General features: G+C 43.0%; 1 protein-coding gene across 2 annotated transcripts in view; it reads right to left on the bottom strand.

The window, feature by feature from the left end:
- LOC102031844 (glypican-5-like) overlaps positions 1–17,977 on the bottom strand; it is a 350,144-nt gene that overhangs the window by 86,865 nt on the left and 245,302 nt on the right. For both annotated transcript variants that reach the window (XM_031060688.1, XM_031060689.1), the window contains one exon: positions 14,105–14,255. In XM_031060688.1, the coding sequence (XP_030916548.1) occupies positions 14,105–14,255 (151 nt within the window). The remainder of the gene's footprint in view (positions 1–14,104; positions 14,256–17,977) is intronic.

The following is a 17,977-nucleotide window of genomic DNA, read 5'->3' as shown; positions in this document are numbered from 1 at the left end:
CTTCAGCTGACAGTGCCCAGGCTGCTGGGGGAACTCAAAAGGATTGGAGGTTTACAGCCCCATGGATGCACATTGATTTCTTGGGGCTTTTCTTGGATTAATGGGGAGGTTCCCACTGGGCATTCCCCAGTGATGCTTTTGGGTGTGATACCCAAATGAAGCACTGCTGTGTCCCCATTAGTGTCACACGTCTTCATTTACTGACAAGCTGTCAAGGACCTGCTTACCTGTCAGGACTCTGGAATGTGATTAAAGTGATTTTTTTTTTGATAAAGCTCTTTTCAGTTCATGATATCCATGTGGAGTTTATGTTGAGGCTTAAAGCAGCCTGGAGACAGCCAGTGCCTTCCTATTCAAGTGTGGAGGACTGCACATGCAGCAGAATGCCTGGAGCAGGGCAGAACCACACGGGGATGGAGGAGTCACAGAGGAATCTCAGATGCTGCTCACCAGGGCAGGAATCCCCTCTCAGCACCAAGGGACCTGACCAGGGAACACTGCTCCATGAAAATCTGCATTCCCAACCCCACAGGATTAGGAGGCCACAGGGAACAACACACACCAGTGGCTGTGGGCTGGAGAGACAGAGGAGAGAGTTCTTCCATGGGCAGCCACTGAAACTGTGGAGGCAATGACTGGACTGCAAGTGATGCCTTAGGATTCCAGCTTTTGTATTTTTCAGGTCCTGTACTGCATCAGTGCATCACTCCAAACTCCACACAGAGTGTGAGTTCCTGTCCTCACATTGTGGTCAGACCAAACAATCCCTCTGGACCTGAGATCCAAGGACACCCCACAGGCTCAGGACCCAAAAAGTACAAACAAAAGTGAATTAGGGGCAGCAAACTGGGGGTAAATTACTTCATTACCTGAAGCTGTAATTCAGGGATTAACCCCTGGTATGTAAATGGACCAAATTTACAAATGTCTGAAAAACTGGTGCCCATTGTCCAGCTTGGGTGTAGCCTCTGGAGGCTGTGACTGCCCAAGGTGAACCTGTTTGAAGGCCTTCAATAAATCCCCACTTTATTCTCCTAATCTTGTCCAGCCTCTGCTCTAGGTAGCTACCCCAAGGCATAACAGGAGGTGAGATTGCTGAGAAGCTGTCTGGCTCTCTTACAGGGCAATGCCATATTCCACCCTGTCTGAGGGGAAAACATAAACATGTGATAGTGCCAACCACAGAACTGCTCTGCAGCTACAGGAAAAGCCTCCAAATGGGAGGCTTTGAGTATGACACAGCCTCATGACTCTGCTGATGCTCAGGGCTTTTCTTCTGCTTTGGAAAAGCAAAAGCCAGGCAGCACCTGGATGCATCCATGCTCCTGTGCAGCCCTTGGAGGGCTGGAATGAAATCTGCAGGGACAGTGGTTGGAAAGGCAGGGATAAAGCAAAGGATAAGGCAAAGAACTTCCAAGAAAAATCCCCTATGTCCATGGAATGTACACAAGTGCAGCAGGTAGTGGCCAGACTGCTGGAACACAGGGAGGTTTCTCACACCAAGGACTCTACAAAAGGAATGATGTTCCCATGGCTTTAATAAAAAATGTAGAGCTCCATGAAGAGAGAAAGAGAAAAACTTACTTCCAGTGAACATGAGTAGTTGGTCATTTTCAAAGATAGTAATTTTTTAATGCATGAATATAACATGAATATTTCAATTCCCAGGACTGTTCTGCAAGTACTTTTTATGATAAGTGATAAAAATCTTCCTGCCTGGATGCAATTGTACTAAACTACTGTAATGGATTCTCTGCTTGAACTTGCAATGGAGCTCTACCCCAGATCTGGGGCTGCATCCCACTTTTAGAGGATGTTTTATTATCAATAGCTGAGTTTCAAAAGGGGCCATGACCTGTGTAAATTAGATAAATCAGGATATCAAAGAAAGACAGTGTCACAGTTGTTTAACCTGAAGCAATGGAATTTCTGTGCTGTGGCACAGGCCAAGCTCACTGCTGCAGGTCACCCTGGGCAGCAGCCTTAGAGTTACCACCCTGGGCAGGAGGGAGAAGGGCAGCAGAATCCAACCCTTTGTTTGTTGGCTCAAACTGTTGTCTCATTAAGTCAAAAGCAAAATCCCCAGTGATAATTACTGGGTCAGAATCAGGCCAAACTCCCCCATCTTGTTTTTTTCTGGCCTTTATATTCTTTCTTGTGAATTTTAGAATGTAATGCCTTTAAATCAAGAATTTTCTGGCTAAAAATATCAAGCTTGCTATACATTATTAGTATCATAAAAGCTATATATTATTTGCAGGGGGTAAAATATTCCAGCTTGAATCAATATTTTCCCTTTTGTGTTCAAAACCTACAAAAAATATCCCCTGAAATTAACATTCTTCCAATTGCATATGTACAACAAATGTTTCCATTTTTCAAAATGAAACCTTTTCGATAGAGAAACAAATTTGTGGGTTTTTAAACAGGAAGAAAACTGCTTTTTCCCCATCAGCTCTACTGTTTTTCTATTGTGTAAGAGATTTATCCTGATGGAGTTTAGCCCAGGGCACTGTGCTTGCCCCTCCACGTTCAGGTTACTGCCAATGTTCTTTGTGCTGTTGGAGCAGTGTCCTGTGTGTGCTGCAGCTCCATACATATTTAACCAGGCTGTTGCTTTACAAGCACATGTTCAAAAGATTTTATCTAATCAAATTTTAAATAGGAAATTACTTGTCTGACTTCACATCAGAGATCCATTCCTTTCCCTGCTGCTCCAGATTGGGTTATTAGGACTTCACTACCAAATGGTCAGCAGTGTGTCTGAGTCACCACTCTTAATTCTGGGCTATAAATATCAGATGATGATTTATTACCAGGCACTTGCAATGCTGCAGGAACAAATTCCCTTTAATCTCTTTAATTTGGAGAGGAATGGCAAATAGTTTGGAAAGCTGAGAATTTCTAAGGTTCTCTGTGCAAGTAACAGTTCTTTCAGCTGATTGCAGTGTCTCCTTCTACTTTCTTGTGATCCCAAGAGGTTTTCATGCCCACACTGACCCAGTCCTGCTTCTCTCTGGGAATTAACTGCTAACTGTGGGCAGCAATTCCATGGTAAGTGGGCTAAAGCTGTGGTAGTGAGAATATTCAATGACTTTCACAAGTAAATTGAATAAACATTGAAGGAGTAGTTGTTCCCTTGTGTGCTACCTGCCTCACCACTGTTCAACATTCCCAGCTCATCTGGTGAGAGTTTATGGTCTGCACACTGACAGAAATGGTACTGCCTGCATATTCAAAAGTTGGAGTTTGCTCCCCAGAATATCCACTTACGGCTTTCAGCTCTTCCAAAATGCTCATTCTGTTTCTCCCAAAGGGCACCAGACCAGTGTGTCTCACCCTTTTTGGGCAATGGAGCTGCCCAGGTAGATTGCTGGTGCAAGGGAGGTTTGGTTGTGCAGATCACACCTGGATCAAGAATGTGCATCATTTCAGAAAGCACTAAAGCAGGAAATGGACTTGAATCTCACTGAAGACTGGTCTGCAAACTTAACAGGATTGTTTATGTAGAAGATGAACAAACTAATGTGATGCAAGACACCTCAGGAGATTAAAAAAAAAACCCCAAACCAAAACCATTTTCTTAATTTCAAAATACCTTTTTGTCATAGTCAAAGTTTGGTTGGTTCTTTACGTTTTTTTATTTCAGAAATAGTTCAAATTTGGCTTGACAAACTATTAGGCATTCAGAGAAGAACAAGCACAATAGGGAGATTAAAGAAGACAACCTAAAGAATGTCAGATGATCTGTCTAAATCTTAAAAGACAGGAAGACAAGGAAAGACAACATTTTCTGATTGTGATATTTAGGAGCCTGAACTAAGAATAGAATGCAATTTAGAAAAATAAAAGCTTCTGATACAAGTAAACATGAGGGGCAATTGTTGGAGGCAAATAGAAGAAACCAGACTAACAGCAGTGTTAGAAGTGCTGTAGGATCTTGTATCCAGCTGACTTTTCCATCACTGAGAACTATGACCCACAGTCATCCATAATTTAGGGACTTCACCCTGTTTGTACAGATTGAGGCTCCACACTTCAGCACCTCATATAAACCCAAAAAGGTTTCTAACTTCCCTGTTTTGCAAGTTAAATCTGGTTCCTGAGTTTGGGGCCACTGGGTGATGTTACAGCCCAAGACACCCTAAAAGGCCTCTGAAAGGTGTCACCTGTCCTGTCCAAACTGGAGATTTCAGGGAAATATTACTTGGCTGCTTTCAGGATCAAAGGACAGAAATAAACACTCCTAGAAACCAGCAGACAGGAGACACTGTGGGATAAACCAGATGCAAAATCACCTGCTGAGGAATAATGTGCTTAATCTTTGAACAATTTTCAGGGAAGGTATTTAAGTACATGCAAGATCATCAGCTGGCTTAAGTTATTTTAAAGTACCTTGATCTCAAGGCAGCCAGATCCAGCCCTATAAATTCTTGATCCTATTGATATGTCACATACTTTAGCCTGAAGTTCTGTTCTTTTTGTAGTAAATCGAGTCTAGAGCACAGAGCAGTTGTGCTGTGCTCTGTGTCACTGTAAAACTAAACTGTGCTTGCTTTCAGGGTATTGTTTTGATCCTAAATTTCTCAGCTGAGACATTCTGATGGCATATCTGCTGGCTTCAGGCACAACAGAACTCTTTTAAGGAGTGTTATTTTACCTTAAAATGGACAATCAAGGAATAGAAAACCTCCAAATGTGCACCTGGTGTGCTCAAGGCAGCTTCTCCCTGAAAGCAAAGACAAAGCACCCCCAAGAAACATCGGTTCAAAAGAGGGAGGGAAAACAAACCAGAGCAGTTCTTTTCCTCCTCTATAAGAACAGCAACTGCTTAGGCTTTCCTTCTGAACCATAAAACAAGGGAAGGTGTCAGCAGGGAATAACAGAAAGTGTATTTTCATTTGTCAGGAACTTTCAGTTCTACTTCCACTGCCAAGCAGCTGCACCACCTGCCTTGCACTTGTTGTGTGCAATGAGAGATGGCAGAGGGCTTCTTAAAGCCTTGAAGGTTGCAGTAATTCATAACCTTACCTTAATTAACCTGCCAGAATTTACCTTTGGAAGAAACAAGGCCCAGGGTTTGATTTTAGTATCTTCCTTCCTTGCAGAAAGGTGAGGAGGGAAGGAGGCAGAGGTGCAGCACAAGGAGCAGAAACAATGTCCCTGTCACCTGGCTCTGGCCAGGTAAGTGCTCCTCCCTTGTGAGGCACAAAAACCAACTGGCAGGTGAACATCTGCCTTGGGCTGGCTGGATTGTTTGGAGAATTTTTAATGGCATGGATATTTAAAAGGGAGATTCTGTGCTGTTTGTGAGGACCCCAGGATGAGGTGAGAGATGAGAATCTGATTCCATGTTCTCAGAAGGCTAATTTATTATTTTATGATATGATATTATATTAAAAGAATACTATAGTAAAATTATACTAAAAAAGTGTGGGAACTCTGCACATCACTCCGGATGTGAGGAGTCCCCCGAGACCACGTCGAGAGCCGAAACCCCGTCAGGGGGCTCGGAGATCTTGGCATGATGCCCAGAACACTTGGTGGCTGGATTTCGATCCTGCAAATGAATTGCCAGTTTGGTATGAGGGCTGGAAGGTGTCACAGGTTTAAAGGGTGTTTTTATAAGGTGTACACAGGGTGAAAATATAAGTTTTAAAAATTTTTGTATAAAGGTAATGGGGACAAGATGGAGGGAACAGGGCGTGTCTCATCCTTCTTCCTTCTTCTTCTTGTTCTCCATCTTCTGCTGTGGTGTTGGCACTCAGGGATTGGTTTGGGGAAGGGGTGCACTGTCCAACATGGGTGATAGGTATTGGAAGGTAAAGGTAAATATGATATACGTAATTTGTGGTATAAGAGACGGAGCAGCCTTGGGGGCGGTCGGGGAGCGTCGTGGCTGCCTTGCTGGTCAGACCTCTGTCTGCCAGGAAGAAAATTTTGTAGATAAGACTTAATAAACAACCTGAAGACCGAACAGCAAAGAGTCCAGTCTCATTCTTCAGAGCCTGGGGTCGCTCCCTGGACCACCCAACTCACCTCGGGGGCAGAGAACAAGCAGCCGACCCCGAGAAAAAGGAGAAAGGATACATCAGGAGGTTTAACAAGAATGAATAATAAAAACTCATAACTGCTTCCAGAGTCCTGACATAGCTGGACTGTGATTGGTCATTAATTAAAAACAATTCACATGAAACCAATCAAACATGCACCTGTTGGTAAACAATCTCCAGACCACATTCCAAAGTAGCAAACACAGGAGAAGCAATCAGATAATTATTACTTACATTTTTCTCTGAGGCTTCTCAACTTCCCAGGAGAAGAAATCCTGGCAAAGGGATTTTTTCAGAAAATATCACAGTGACAAGCTTCCATTAAATAATATGAGTTATCTGTTTTGGAGCAATCTGAAGGACCTTTTGCTGCTAACTCCTCTTAATTAATTTTGGCTTTATGATGTTTTGGGGGTAGATTGCCTCAGCCTTCATATTTACCCTATCACTGTGTGGCATGACCAAGATGTTGGAGCTCTCAGATGCATTCTTGTCAGAAGGATGCAAACCACACACCTCACGAGAGCTCCATGTGAAGGATTGGTTTTATTCTCCACCTGTGAGCTCTGGATGCCAGCCTGCTCCTGCAAATGACATTCCCAGAAAAAAGCACCACGACTGTGGGGTCAAAGTATCCACCTGCAGAGTGCTCCCACAGTCTGAATCAAAATGTCCTGCTTCATGTGTTTAGCAGTGCAATTTTTCCTAGAAACCTGTCTTTTTCTCATGTTTTAGCCATCAAACACCAAGGTGCTTCTTTCTGTTCATGCTCTTTGTGGTTTGACTATGGTCCTGTTTAGGACCATTCAGCTTTGTGACACTTCTGTTTAAAAGAATTCCTTTTCATTAATACCTGTGAGAAATGCTGCTGAGAGGGAACTCACTGGAAAATGAGAACAATGAGTTTTCAGTTTAGGGCTGTTTTCAAAACCCATCTCAGAAATAGATGTACACATGGAATTACTCCTGTGGAAAGTAACCAGATAAAATACTGCTGACAAGGGCAGTGAAAACTGTTCTGCTGTAAGAAGTGTGTTCAAGGGACAGAGATTACTGGAAATATTTTTAGTAGGAAGTTGGTAAAAGCTCATTACCCTTCAGTGATCTCCAATGCAGTCCCTGATGGCTGCTTATTCAGAACTACTGCAAACACTTGAGCCCCAAATATCTTTATCCTGATCTCTCCAATGTTTAATTTCCTCCTACAGAACATGCATGGGAAGGCTTAGGGTACCTTAAGCAACTAAAATGTTTTACCTTTTAATTTTGTCTAAATGCTGCTAGGATGATCAGAAATGTGCTGCAATTTACATTTCTCTGGTGAAATGGTAAAACAGCATTTCCCCAGTTACCATTTTGCCTCTTTGAAGGCACCAGAGATAGCACCAAAGCTGTTCAGAGAGTCACAGAGCTGGCACACAGTCTGTTGTTCCTCTAGCTACTGCTCTGCTCAGCATTAGGAGAAATTCCTGCAGGGGATGTGTTTATCTGGTCGTGCAGAAAGTTATTTCTACAGCTTGGCAAAAACTCCTGTCTTGAGTGGATCTGAGCAGGAGCCCTGGTGGTGCTGGAAACTCTCACCTCAGATCTGGGAGTGAGAATCTGAAGGAACTGAGATCCCATTCCTTTACACCTCAAACTGTCACATCAATGCTGAGGGTGAGGAAGGTTGAGGAATGATTCTAAGATTCTTGTGTTCATTTCAGTTAAAATTATACTAAATGACAAAAAATAACTTACTCCTGTATTGGCAGATTATAAGATAGATTTACCCAGGGGCAGAGATGAGGAAACCTCCCTCTATCTCTCTCTCTTTTTTTTTCTTTCTTCTTCCCTCCCTTTACAACACTCTCTTCCCTCTGAAGCCCCTCAGCACAGAGCAGAGCCTGCAGGAAATGCCACTGCCACCCAGAGAATCCCTCAGCCAGGTGTACCAGGTGGGACATCACTGTGACATCAAAGTCACTCACCTCAGGACCAGACCTTCCCAAGTTCAAATAAATAATCAAAAAATCTGTATTTTTAATTGGATTATTTTGGTTTCTCTGGTTTTCTCTGCTCCCATGTCACCTCCCAAACTGTATCCTAAAACAGAAGCCACAGCCAGAAATTTGCCAGCTGTGGAACCACTCACTCATGTCCCCCACACATGCCGAAGACCCTGGCAGGGTTTGCTTCTGCTCCTCTTGACAGAGGCTCATGTCTCTCTACCACCCCAAATGGCAAGTATAAGGTGGCGTTTTCTTGAAAATCAAACTTCTGTAAGGGTTTAACATGTTACTGCGCTGTTCTGAGGACAGAATGAGGCATTTATGCTGAGGGCAATCTAGGAATTTATAGGCTTTCTAAAAACAGAGTTGGAGATAAAATGTCTTGAGCAACAAAGGATGTAGAAAAATGGCACTGCAAGGCAGCAGGATGGGGAGGAGGTGTGATGGAGAGGTTTCTCTAGGCAGAAGATAGCAGAGACTGAAAATGCAGCATTTCTGTGAGCCAGGATCATCTGTGAGGACGTGTGGCAATGAGAAGCTGACGAGCATGGCTGACTGCCAGCAGATATTATGATCTCAGAATATTGATGTTTTGTACTAATAATTACAAAATCAGCAGCTGTACAACTGCGTATTTGGATAAATACAAGTGTAAGCGCAGCCTGTGACATGGGGAATGGAAATGAAGGATGATTAAAATGACAGGTCACACAGTAATACTGATGCCAAGAAAAGACTGACAAGCTGGGAGAATGATAACATAATAAAGCATTAAAGAATCTTGATATTCAAAAGGAAAAAACTGATAATGGAAACATTCATAAGCAGTCAGAGAAACACATTAACTTTCCCTTGCTGGTGAGAGCAGATACAGATCAGAGAGAAGACAGTAAGAAAAAAAGAAAATTTACTTGTCTGCACTTGTAAAGGCATACTGGGGCAAAAATGCATCCTCCTCATATGCCCTAAATAACACATGTGCAAGGAGGATAATCTCTTCAGATACTCTGAAAGATAAGCAGAAAGCTGGGGATTGTCTACACAGCCAAGAAGAAAGCCAAGAGTTGGAATCATGTCATCTGAATGTTCCAAGCAGATTTGTTGTAGATCCCACCCGGGCAATGATCTGTGACAATAAGGCAGGATGTTCAACTGGGATGTCCAAAATGTGAAAGTTCTTGTTCAAGGGAGGGAGCTTCATGAAGGAATCAGGAAGGAATTAGGAAGAAGTACAGAATAAAACTGTTCCTGGGATTAGGTAAGCATTTGGCAAAAATCACAGTAATAAAACACATTTAGGCCACAGTCATGGTCAAAGTCTGGCTGGGATGTCCCAGGATGTGTTTTTATTGAATGCCTGCACTGACAGACATGATTGGAGGTATTGTAAAAAATCTGCTGTGCCTGAGGGTCAGGCACTTGTTATTCATGGATACCCCCTGCTTTTGGGATGGGGACACAGCAGAAATCCATCCCTGTGGAACAAGGCAGAGAGCCAGGCCAAAGGAAAGCTCCATATTTCCATTTCCAAACAATCTCAAGTTTCAAGGTATGTCGGAAGGAGTGGGGTTAACACCTGTCCCACCTGAGGGCTGAACTTTTTGAGCCATGCATAGATTCTGACCTCAGAGAGGTGAATCTGAAGACTGAAGTTCAAGTACACCACACATTTGAGGTTGTCTATTCTGTCCAGTGGAGGAGGGCCCAAGGATGGACTAAACTGTATTTTCCTTCACCAGAGGACAGCTCCACTCCCTGGGACTTGGCAGAATGTTGCATCAGGCTCCTCAAGACAGAAGCTGGGATGAATTTCTGCCTTGCACAGGCTGTGTGGAACATCCAGCCTCAGACACAGGGATCCAGGAACACCTGGGTGTCCCTGCATGCAGGTGTGCTCATGGACTCATGCACACAGTGCTGTCAGCACAACCTTGGCACCACAGTGCCCCACAGTCTCCACAAAGCTGGCTTTGGCCTTGCACTAAACACAGGTTTAAGCCTTCCTGTGGCCTAAGCATTTCCTCCACCTTTGTTTAGGAGTGAATCACCTGATGATTTCCCTGAACTGACCCCTGATATTGGCTGTCATTGCTTGGGTGGGGCCTCATCACAACACAGAGCTGGGAATTGGAATTCCTGGCACAAACTTCCTTCCCACTTTTTACCAAACATTTTTCTCCTCTGCAAAGGAGGCAGCAGAGGCAGGACCCAATGTGAACCTGTTGCTGCTCTCTTTTCATGAGCAGCAGGACTCTCATTTCTCTCCCTCAATCCTGCAGGGCACTGAGCACTCCCTGCTCTCTCCAGCATCCCCACCTGCATGTAAGGGCTAAAGAACAAGGTCTGATACCAGTGGACCCTCACTGTGATCAGAACCACATACAGCATTGGCTCTGTGAGCAGGCTGGGCTCAGCAAGGCTCAGCCTAAGATGTTGCTTTGCCCTTCTGCCTAGAAACCTGCAGGACTGCAGCAGGGCAAACCACAGAGCAACTTCCCCATCCACGCTCCAGATTTATATGGCTGGCTTTCCTCCTCTTAAATCTCTCCCAACAAAGCTTTGTTCCAAGATGATTCACAGATGTTGTCATTAAAAAGTTGGGACTTGCCAACAAATAACACATGGGCCTGCTTGGGAAACTGCTGTTCCCACAGCTTTCCCCAGGAAGAGATGCTCAGGGTAATTGGTAAGGCCTGTGAGAACAGCACATTATAAAGCATCTTCCACCATCCATAATTTTTGAAGAGAATCCTGGTTTCCTGTGAATTTATCTTGTTCATTTAAAAATCACATGGATAAACACACATGATAGAGAATAGATAATTAAGCCCATTATCATGAAAGAAGTGTTGATCTTTTCAGGTAATAGTGAATGGGTCAAGCAAAGACTTATTTGCAACAAACAAAATCCCAGCACTAGCTAATAGACAGCCATGTACCTTAATTACAGACATAAAATAAAATGATAGCTAACAGCCATGTACCTTAATTATAGACATAAAATAAAATTATTAATTGATATGCAGACATGAGTCTCAAAGGCCAGAAGGTGACAAACAAAAGGACAGGATTGTACTGTCCATTGCAGGATGAGCTGAACTACAGAGAGAGCAAACCCCAACCAAAAGGGAATAAAAACCAACAGAGGGAAAAGGGTGGTACAGTGACCTGGCTGGAATCACTCCTGTGCTCACCCACTCAGGACAGGCTGAAATCCAAAACCCAGGAGCACAGCCCTCACCCACTCAGGACAGGCTGAAATCCAAAACCCAGGAGCACAGCCCTCACCCACCCAGGACAGGCTGAAATCCAAAACCCAGGAGCACAGCCCTCACCCACTCAGGACATGCTGAAATCCAAAACCCAGGAGCCCAGCCCTCTGTTAGCAGCTTGGAAAAGCAACGTGGGGAGTTAGCAGGGGACCCTGTCTGGGGAGATCTTTACCAATAGCTATGAACAGAAATGTTTCATGATGGTCACCCATAAATTGATGAAATTCTTGGTCATTTAGCAGTAAGAAAAAGGCTTTTTTTTTTCAAGGGGGTGGAAAGAAATGAGCATTCAGTAGGTTTTCAAAAACTAAAAGCAATCTCAGTCTTTTTCAATGGTCTCAACACACAGAGCAGTAAATATAATTTTCATATAGTTTTGAATAAATGACAGATGTAGTACATATTTACTACATTCTCAATTCTGCAATTTAGAGGCTGACATTAAAATATTTTCCTCTGTTTTTCATGGGCCTGTTGTTAAAAGCATGGTTGCTTTGCCAGAAAGTTTGTGTTTGGAAAGGCTTTTATTCCTTTTTCATTCCTTTTGTCCTGCTGTGTGACTGTGCTCCACCATGCCCCAAAGAGCTTGGTGGCATCTCACAGCTCTCCTTGTGTCTCAGCCACACCTGGAAGGACATTCCCACTGGCTTCTCCACCCTTCAAACCCGGGCTCCATTTGGGATTTGGCTTTAGAGCCAGTTCACCACTCAATTTCCAGGCAAGCAGGGAACAGGCAATGCTGCCATATTCCACTTCCACAAAACAATGAGTAGATGGGCTGAATGAGTTTAAAGCTTAGGAAATACAAGTTCACAGGCTGTACCACTGCCAACATCATCTCCCAGACATGCAGCAAGGGGAAATTCAACTAATCTGATGTTTGTTTTTCTTTAACATTCTATTAAAGCAAAGCAGCTCCATAATGAGATTACTGCATTTTATCTCTTAATTGTATCCAGATATGGAAAAGAGATTTACTGCTAGTGGCTTGTATACAGTACAATATTTTAAAGATAATTATGATAGAGCATTACTATTGTCACACAATGAAATACTTATTCTTCTGTTATGAATCAATACCATTTTCTAAAATTTATTCTAACTACCTTTTTAATTGGATATACACCCTGCTAAATTCTGAAACAGACAGTTATATAAATATAATTCTTTTAAATCCAGGATGATATCAGCATAAAATATTTTAATTAAATAGATTGCAAAAAAGGAGAAAAAGTAACATTAAGTAGCTTTCCATTATTAAAGCCAGCTGAAAGTCAAGTCTTGAAAGCATTCAAGATTTTATTTTTTAACTCTGCCATTGTCCACGGAAGCATGGATACACATCCTCCCCAAATGGTGTATTGATAGTTTGATTGTTCATTGAAGACCACTAAGCACCTGGCTTTTGTTTCTATTGCTCCACACAGAGAGGAAATAATATTAAAGTATTTATCTTCCTAAATCCCCAGGGCCTAAAACCTTTAAGGTTCTTTTCTTTGCTTATGGATGAAATACAGTAAACAATTAAAAAGTTAGGCAAAGAGTTTTAAAATAACATTGTATCCAAGTTCCTTTGTTCAAAAATATTGGTGAGTAGATGGTGAAAACCTCTGCTTGATCTGTCAGTTGTAATTACTTAATGATTTTTAAAAACAGTGTCCCTATGTGATGATATTCTGATCACACAGGCCATCAGTGCAAACTAAAATTCAATTCAATTATAAGCTGGCACTGCAATTACCTGTAACACTTTGACACATTCCAAAGTACACCTTTAAGCTTGGTTTTCCTGAACAAATATTCACAACAGGGACAGCTGGAGTTTTGACCAGAAGCTGATCACAGCATGTCTGCAAATCTTACCTGAGTATGAGACACCTCCTCCCCTCTCCACTCAGGGGCAAAGGGACAAGGAAAAGGCATTTGTTTTTCTCAGCAGAATCAAGCAGCAGTTTAAAACCTACCTGAGCTCCAGCCATCTCAATGGGCATTGTTTTCAGCATTCTCATATCTGTATTTCATGTATTTACACATCCAACCCACATTATATTTACACTATGGTACATGAAATCAGTCACATTTTGGTGAGGTAAAATGAATCAGAACCTAGAGATGAGGTAAATCAATAATATCAAATATTTAGAAACATCTTACTTTTTATTAAGTTACTGAAAGAATTTGACTGCATATCATATTGCCAGTATGTTGGTGGAAGTTGTTAGATACTGCAGCTGATTCTACACTTGATGACATATTATCCAAGTAATTTAATGAATGAATATTGCAGAATGCAATATCTGAGACTGTCAAGAAATTTCATTTAACCAGCAGCTCACCACTAAGGAAAAACCCCACAGTATTCCTTATGGTTTTTCCTCAAGAATATATAAATTGAACCAACTCTGGATCATCCTTCAGTATGATTTTGCAATAAATAAATGTTTATGCTAACACTTAGCATACTCTATAAGGTCATCAATTGTCTGTTTATCTGAAGGGCCCACATTATGCAGGAAGGCTCTTCAGCATTCCTGTGATCCAGATTTCACTGCAGACATTATTCACTCCACATTTAAGTCTTTTATCTGCATGCCAAGTGTTAAATTATATTGGGTCACTGTCTGTATCATTCTATTTTTACTGCAGCCCTTCACAGATTAAGATTCAAATCCTTTGAATTTAGTAGGATTTAGACAGCAATTCAAGCAGTGGAAGTCTTAGCTCTGTCCACCTAATTGTGACACAGGAATATTTAAGCTCTCCAAGTGCCTAGAGAAGCTGTGTTTACCTGCTGTGTGCATCCTGTCCCCGGATCCTTGGCAGCCATCCTCATCATCACAGTCTCCACTTGACTCCATCTCCTCACTCCTTCCAGCCCCACTGCCAGCATCCCGGGGTCCCCATCTCTCCAGCTTCAGCTTGGCCTTCTCAGCATCCAGCTGAAATGGAAGAAGTGACAAAGCAACCATGGTCAGAGTATTCACACAGCTCCTACCCCTGGCACCCACCTGGTTTATACAGCAACAAACACTTTCTCATGCGCTTTCAAGAGCAGCTCCTCAAGCTGGAGGCTGTTTCTGGCAATGGCATTCAAATATTTTGGAATAACAGAGTATGCAACCAAATGTTCTGCACCATAGATGACCAGGGGCACTTATCAACCTTTTAATTGAAAACATCACATCTACCAGTACCACCACAGGGAGTGCTGTTCCTACAGCTGGGGAGTCTTTGCCAGGGTCAGGATTAAATGTGTGAGATGGAATTTCTTGTTGGCACTCAGATGTTTATTAGTTCTTATCTATATTACAGTCTCACAAACTCTGAGTTCTACAGCACTTCACTCTAATAAACTAAAATGCAGTCCTACCTCTCTCTCTCTACAAGGCCTTTTAAGGATAAACTGTCTAATTAAGAAATGACACCTAAATTATCTTTACTTTTAACCCAATAACCAACCACCTGTGCCCACAATGGGGACTTTTTTATCCAATGACACAAAACCACCCAAACCCATGGAGAAGATGAAGAAGAAGGAGCAGCCTCCACTCTAAAACCTCCATCTTGCTTTACATATATTACTATATTCTAAACTCTTAAACTCTAGTTATTAATTAATTATTAATTATGATTTGCAGACACAAATAAAAAAAATTATTACACATTTCTATTTAAACTCCACAGCCACAATCGCAGTTCTGTCACTCCATTTTGGAAGCTTCTCCACGGCCTCAGGTCAATGCAGTGTTCTCCTGGGGGTCAGTGCCTGGCAGCACAGAAAGTCTGAAATTCCCAGCAACCAGGGTTCCAACACACAGCTTTTCCTTTGCCAAGCACAGTTTGGGGAACACTTGTTAACGATGGTACAATCTGCCAGCTGTCCAAGTATTTGTTTTGAGGAATTTACAGTTGAAGACCATGACAAACTTCACAGCTGAGGGCATTTGCTACTTTTCATGATGGGCTTGGTCACTTGGAAACCTTGCCCCTGGATATGATTTTTAAGATGTCTGTTCCAACTGCAAGTTGTTCATTAGAATATTTCCAGGACTGAGCACAGAATAAGAAAAACCTTTTCTAAAATAGATTTAAATCTATCACACCAGGTCATGCTTGCTCTAACAACATATTTATCCCCCAACACTCAGCTTTTTGATGTTTAGATAACCCTTTCTCCTGCTATCACCATGAACAGCTGCCTACTAGTAGCACTGTGGAAATAAATGATTTTTCAGCTCTCTGGTAGGTCCAAAAGATGAAAAATCCCATTTCCTTGGGAGTCAATCTAAACCCAGCCTGTGCATGTCACACCAAGAGCAGCACTGCCTGGGGGAAAGAAAAAAAACCAAACCCAAATGGCTTAGACTAATAAATTGTGTTATAAGGCAAATACTCATCAAGCAAGAATGGTCCAGGAGAAGCCTGAACCTTTCCCCCACACCTGAGGAGCACTGACCAGATGAAGAACTGTACTGCTCTCAAGGCCTCTGCAGGGCTGCCAGACTGGATCTATCCAATACCCTTCAGCACAAGAATCTTCTTCCCAAAGTACTCCAGGCCTATTTCAGGCTTTGTGATCTGCTTCATCCCAGAGGACTGATTATTCTTGGTACTGAGCAAAATGTACTTCGAAATGTAACACTTTGGAGATTCAAACACTACAAAGGAGCAGTTCTGGGAGATGGGGGTGAACTGGAGCACAGGGCTAATACAACTGTATTAACTGGGCTGAAAGGATGGTGATGGATGCGGCAGTTTCTCTGCAGTGGGAAGTTTTGTGTCACAGTCTCCTTCTTCAGGTGCTGAGCTGCCATCCTCCAGTCTGGGGCTGTCAAATGCTTGGAGCAAAGATCTGGTTCTGTGGAACAACAGATGCCAATTTCTACAAGGCAGAACTCAGGAAATTCTGCACCCTCTCCCTGCAGAGCTCAGTTTGCTCCTTCTGAAGACACAAATAACTGCACAGGGCAGTGGGAAGATCAGCAAGTGGGAGGAGAGGGTATGGACTCGAGTGGGGAAGCACGTTGAACACTCTCTAATTGTTACTGCATGTCTGGTTTTCATAAACAAGTTGCTTAATGTTGAGCCTTGGTATTCACAGCCATGAAGACTCATGTCATAGCAATACAAAACAACATTTTTGTTAAACAATTGGAAAATTTTGCCTATGAGGGAGAAAGATAACTCAGTTCTTTCACAGATTTATTGTGTCCTGGTCATATTAGAAAAGCCTCATCCATTCTTAGTTATAATTCTTCAGAATGAAAAGAAACGGCTAAGTGGCAAACAGAACAGACAGAGAATTTAATAAAGGCTTTTAATGACTGTTCGCAAGTCAGAGCAGAAATGTTTACTGCCTGTTAAGGCACTCCTCCTTTGCAAAGATCTGATTTCCTTCATTGCCCATGGCTCAAATCCTGACCTCTGCTGCAAACAAGCAACACTTGAACCAAATGGGCCCCAGCTCCAAGGAGGAAGCTGAGCTTTCCAGCATGGTGCACTGCAGCATTTCTGGGTTCTGGTGCCTTCACTGCAGCAAGAGAGGAGCTGGAACCCAGATCTGCATCTCCTCTGTATCCCTGAAGGTGCATCCAGCCCTTCCTTGGCTTGCCAGCAGAGAGGGGCCACCAAATGACCCAGAGCCCTGATATCCAGGTTCACCATGAGCACATCAGCTGAGGTGCAACCTACCAACCCCTTTCACCTTGGATACCCTTTCCCAGCCTCTTCACAACAGGGCTTTTATGTCCTGTGGCTACCACTCAGCTGGACTGACGGACCAGAGCCTGACTGTGCATCAGTAATGCTTTATCTATACATAAACTCATTCCAGGAGATGGGACAGTGTAGCCTCTTCAGTGAGGAGCTCCAGACACACCGAGCTTCCCTGTTGAGAAGGCAATATCACCATTTTTCAGTGACTTATGACACAGCATCCTTCTCTTTTCCACATTCTGAAGGCACAGCTGTCCTTTGGCTACTGCCACAGGACTCCAGTGAGATCAGTGTCTCGGGGCAATAGCAAAGCTTATGGCAGCATGTCCCAGTCTCTTTTTTTTTCACAGAATAACAGAAACCTGTCTCAAAGGCCTGAGACTGCACCCTGGAGGTGTTTAACAAAGCCTGGACAAGGCACTCAGTGCCATGGTGTAGTTGGTGAGGAGGTGTTAGGGCACAGGTTGGACTAGATGACCTTAAAGGTCTTTTCCAACCTAGATCATTCTGTGGTTCTGTGAAAATAGCACTGACTGCATCAGGATGGACTGGGATGGTGGAGCTTTAGAAGACCAGAAAGGAAAACATTAATAATAATAATTTTTGACTCTCTGGTCCCAGGGGCTGGGTGTGGGCAGGGAATACCTGCTGTGCTTTGTGGCTGTGGGACTGCAACGTCCCCAGCAGAGGAGCTGGAGCTCACCTGAAGGTTCAGGTCATCTTCAGAGACAGCCTGGCAGACACAGATCTGTTAGAAACCTTGAACAATTCTCCAGGCTGCTGCCACCAAGCACAAATCCTCCTGCTTCCCCAGATGGGCTGTGGGGAGAACCAGAGCGCCTTGCCCCTATTTAACACTGGGGAGCAGAGATGGGAGTCAGATGTGGCATTTCTAGCACTGCTTAAGAGCCACTCTTAAAAAATACCTTATTTTGGTGGCTCTTTC

This window comes from Geospiza fortis, unplaced genomic scaffold, assembly GCF_000277835.1.
Source record: "Geospiza fortis unplaced genomic scaffold, GeoFor_1.0 scaffold101, whole genome shotgun sequence".
Lineage (NCBI taxonomy): Eukaryota > Metazoa > Chordata > Aves > Passeriformes > Thraupidae > Geospiza > Geospiza fortis.
The sequence above is the reverse complement of the archived record's forward strand: the minus strand, read 5'-3'. Positions and strand labels throughout refer to the sequence as shown.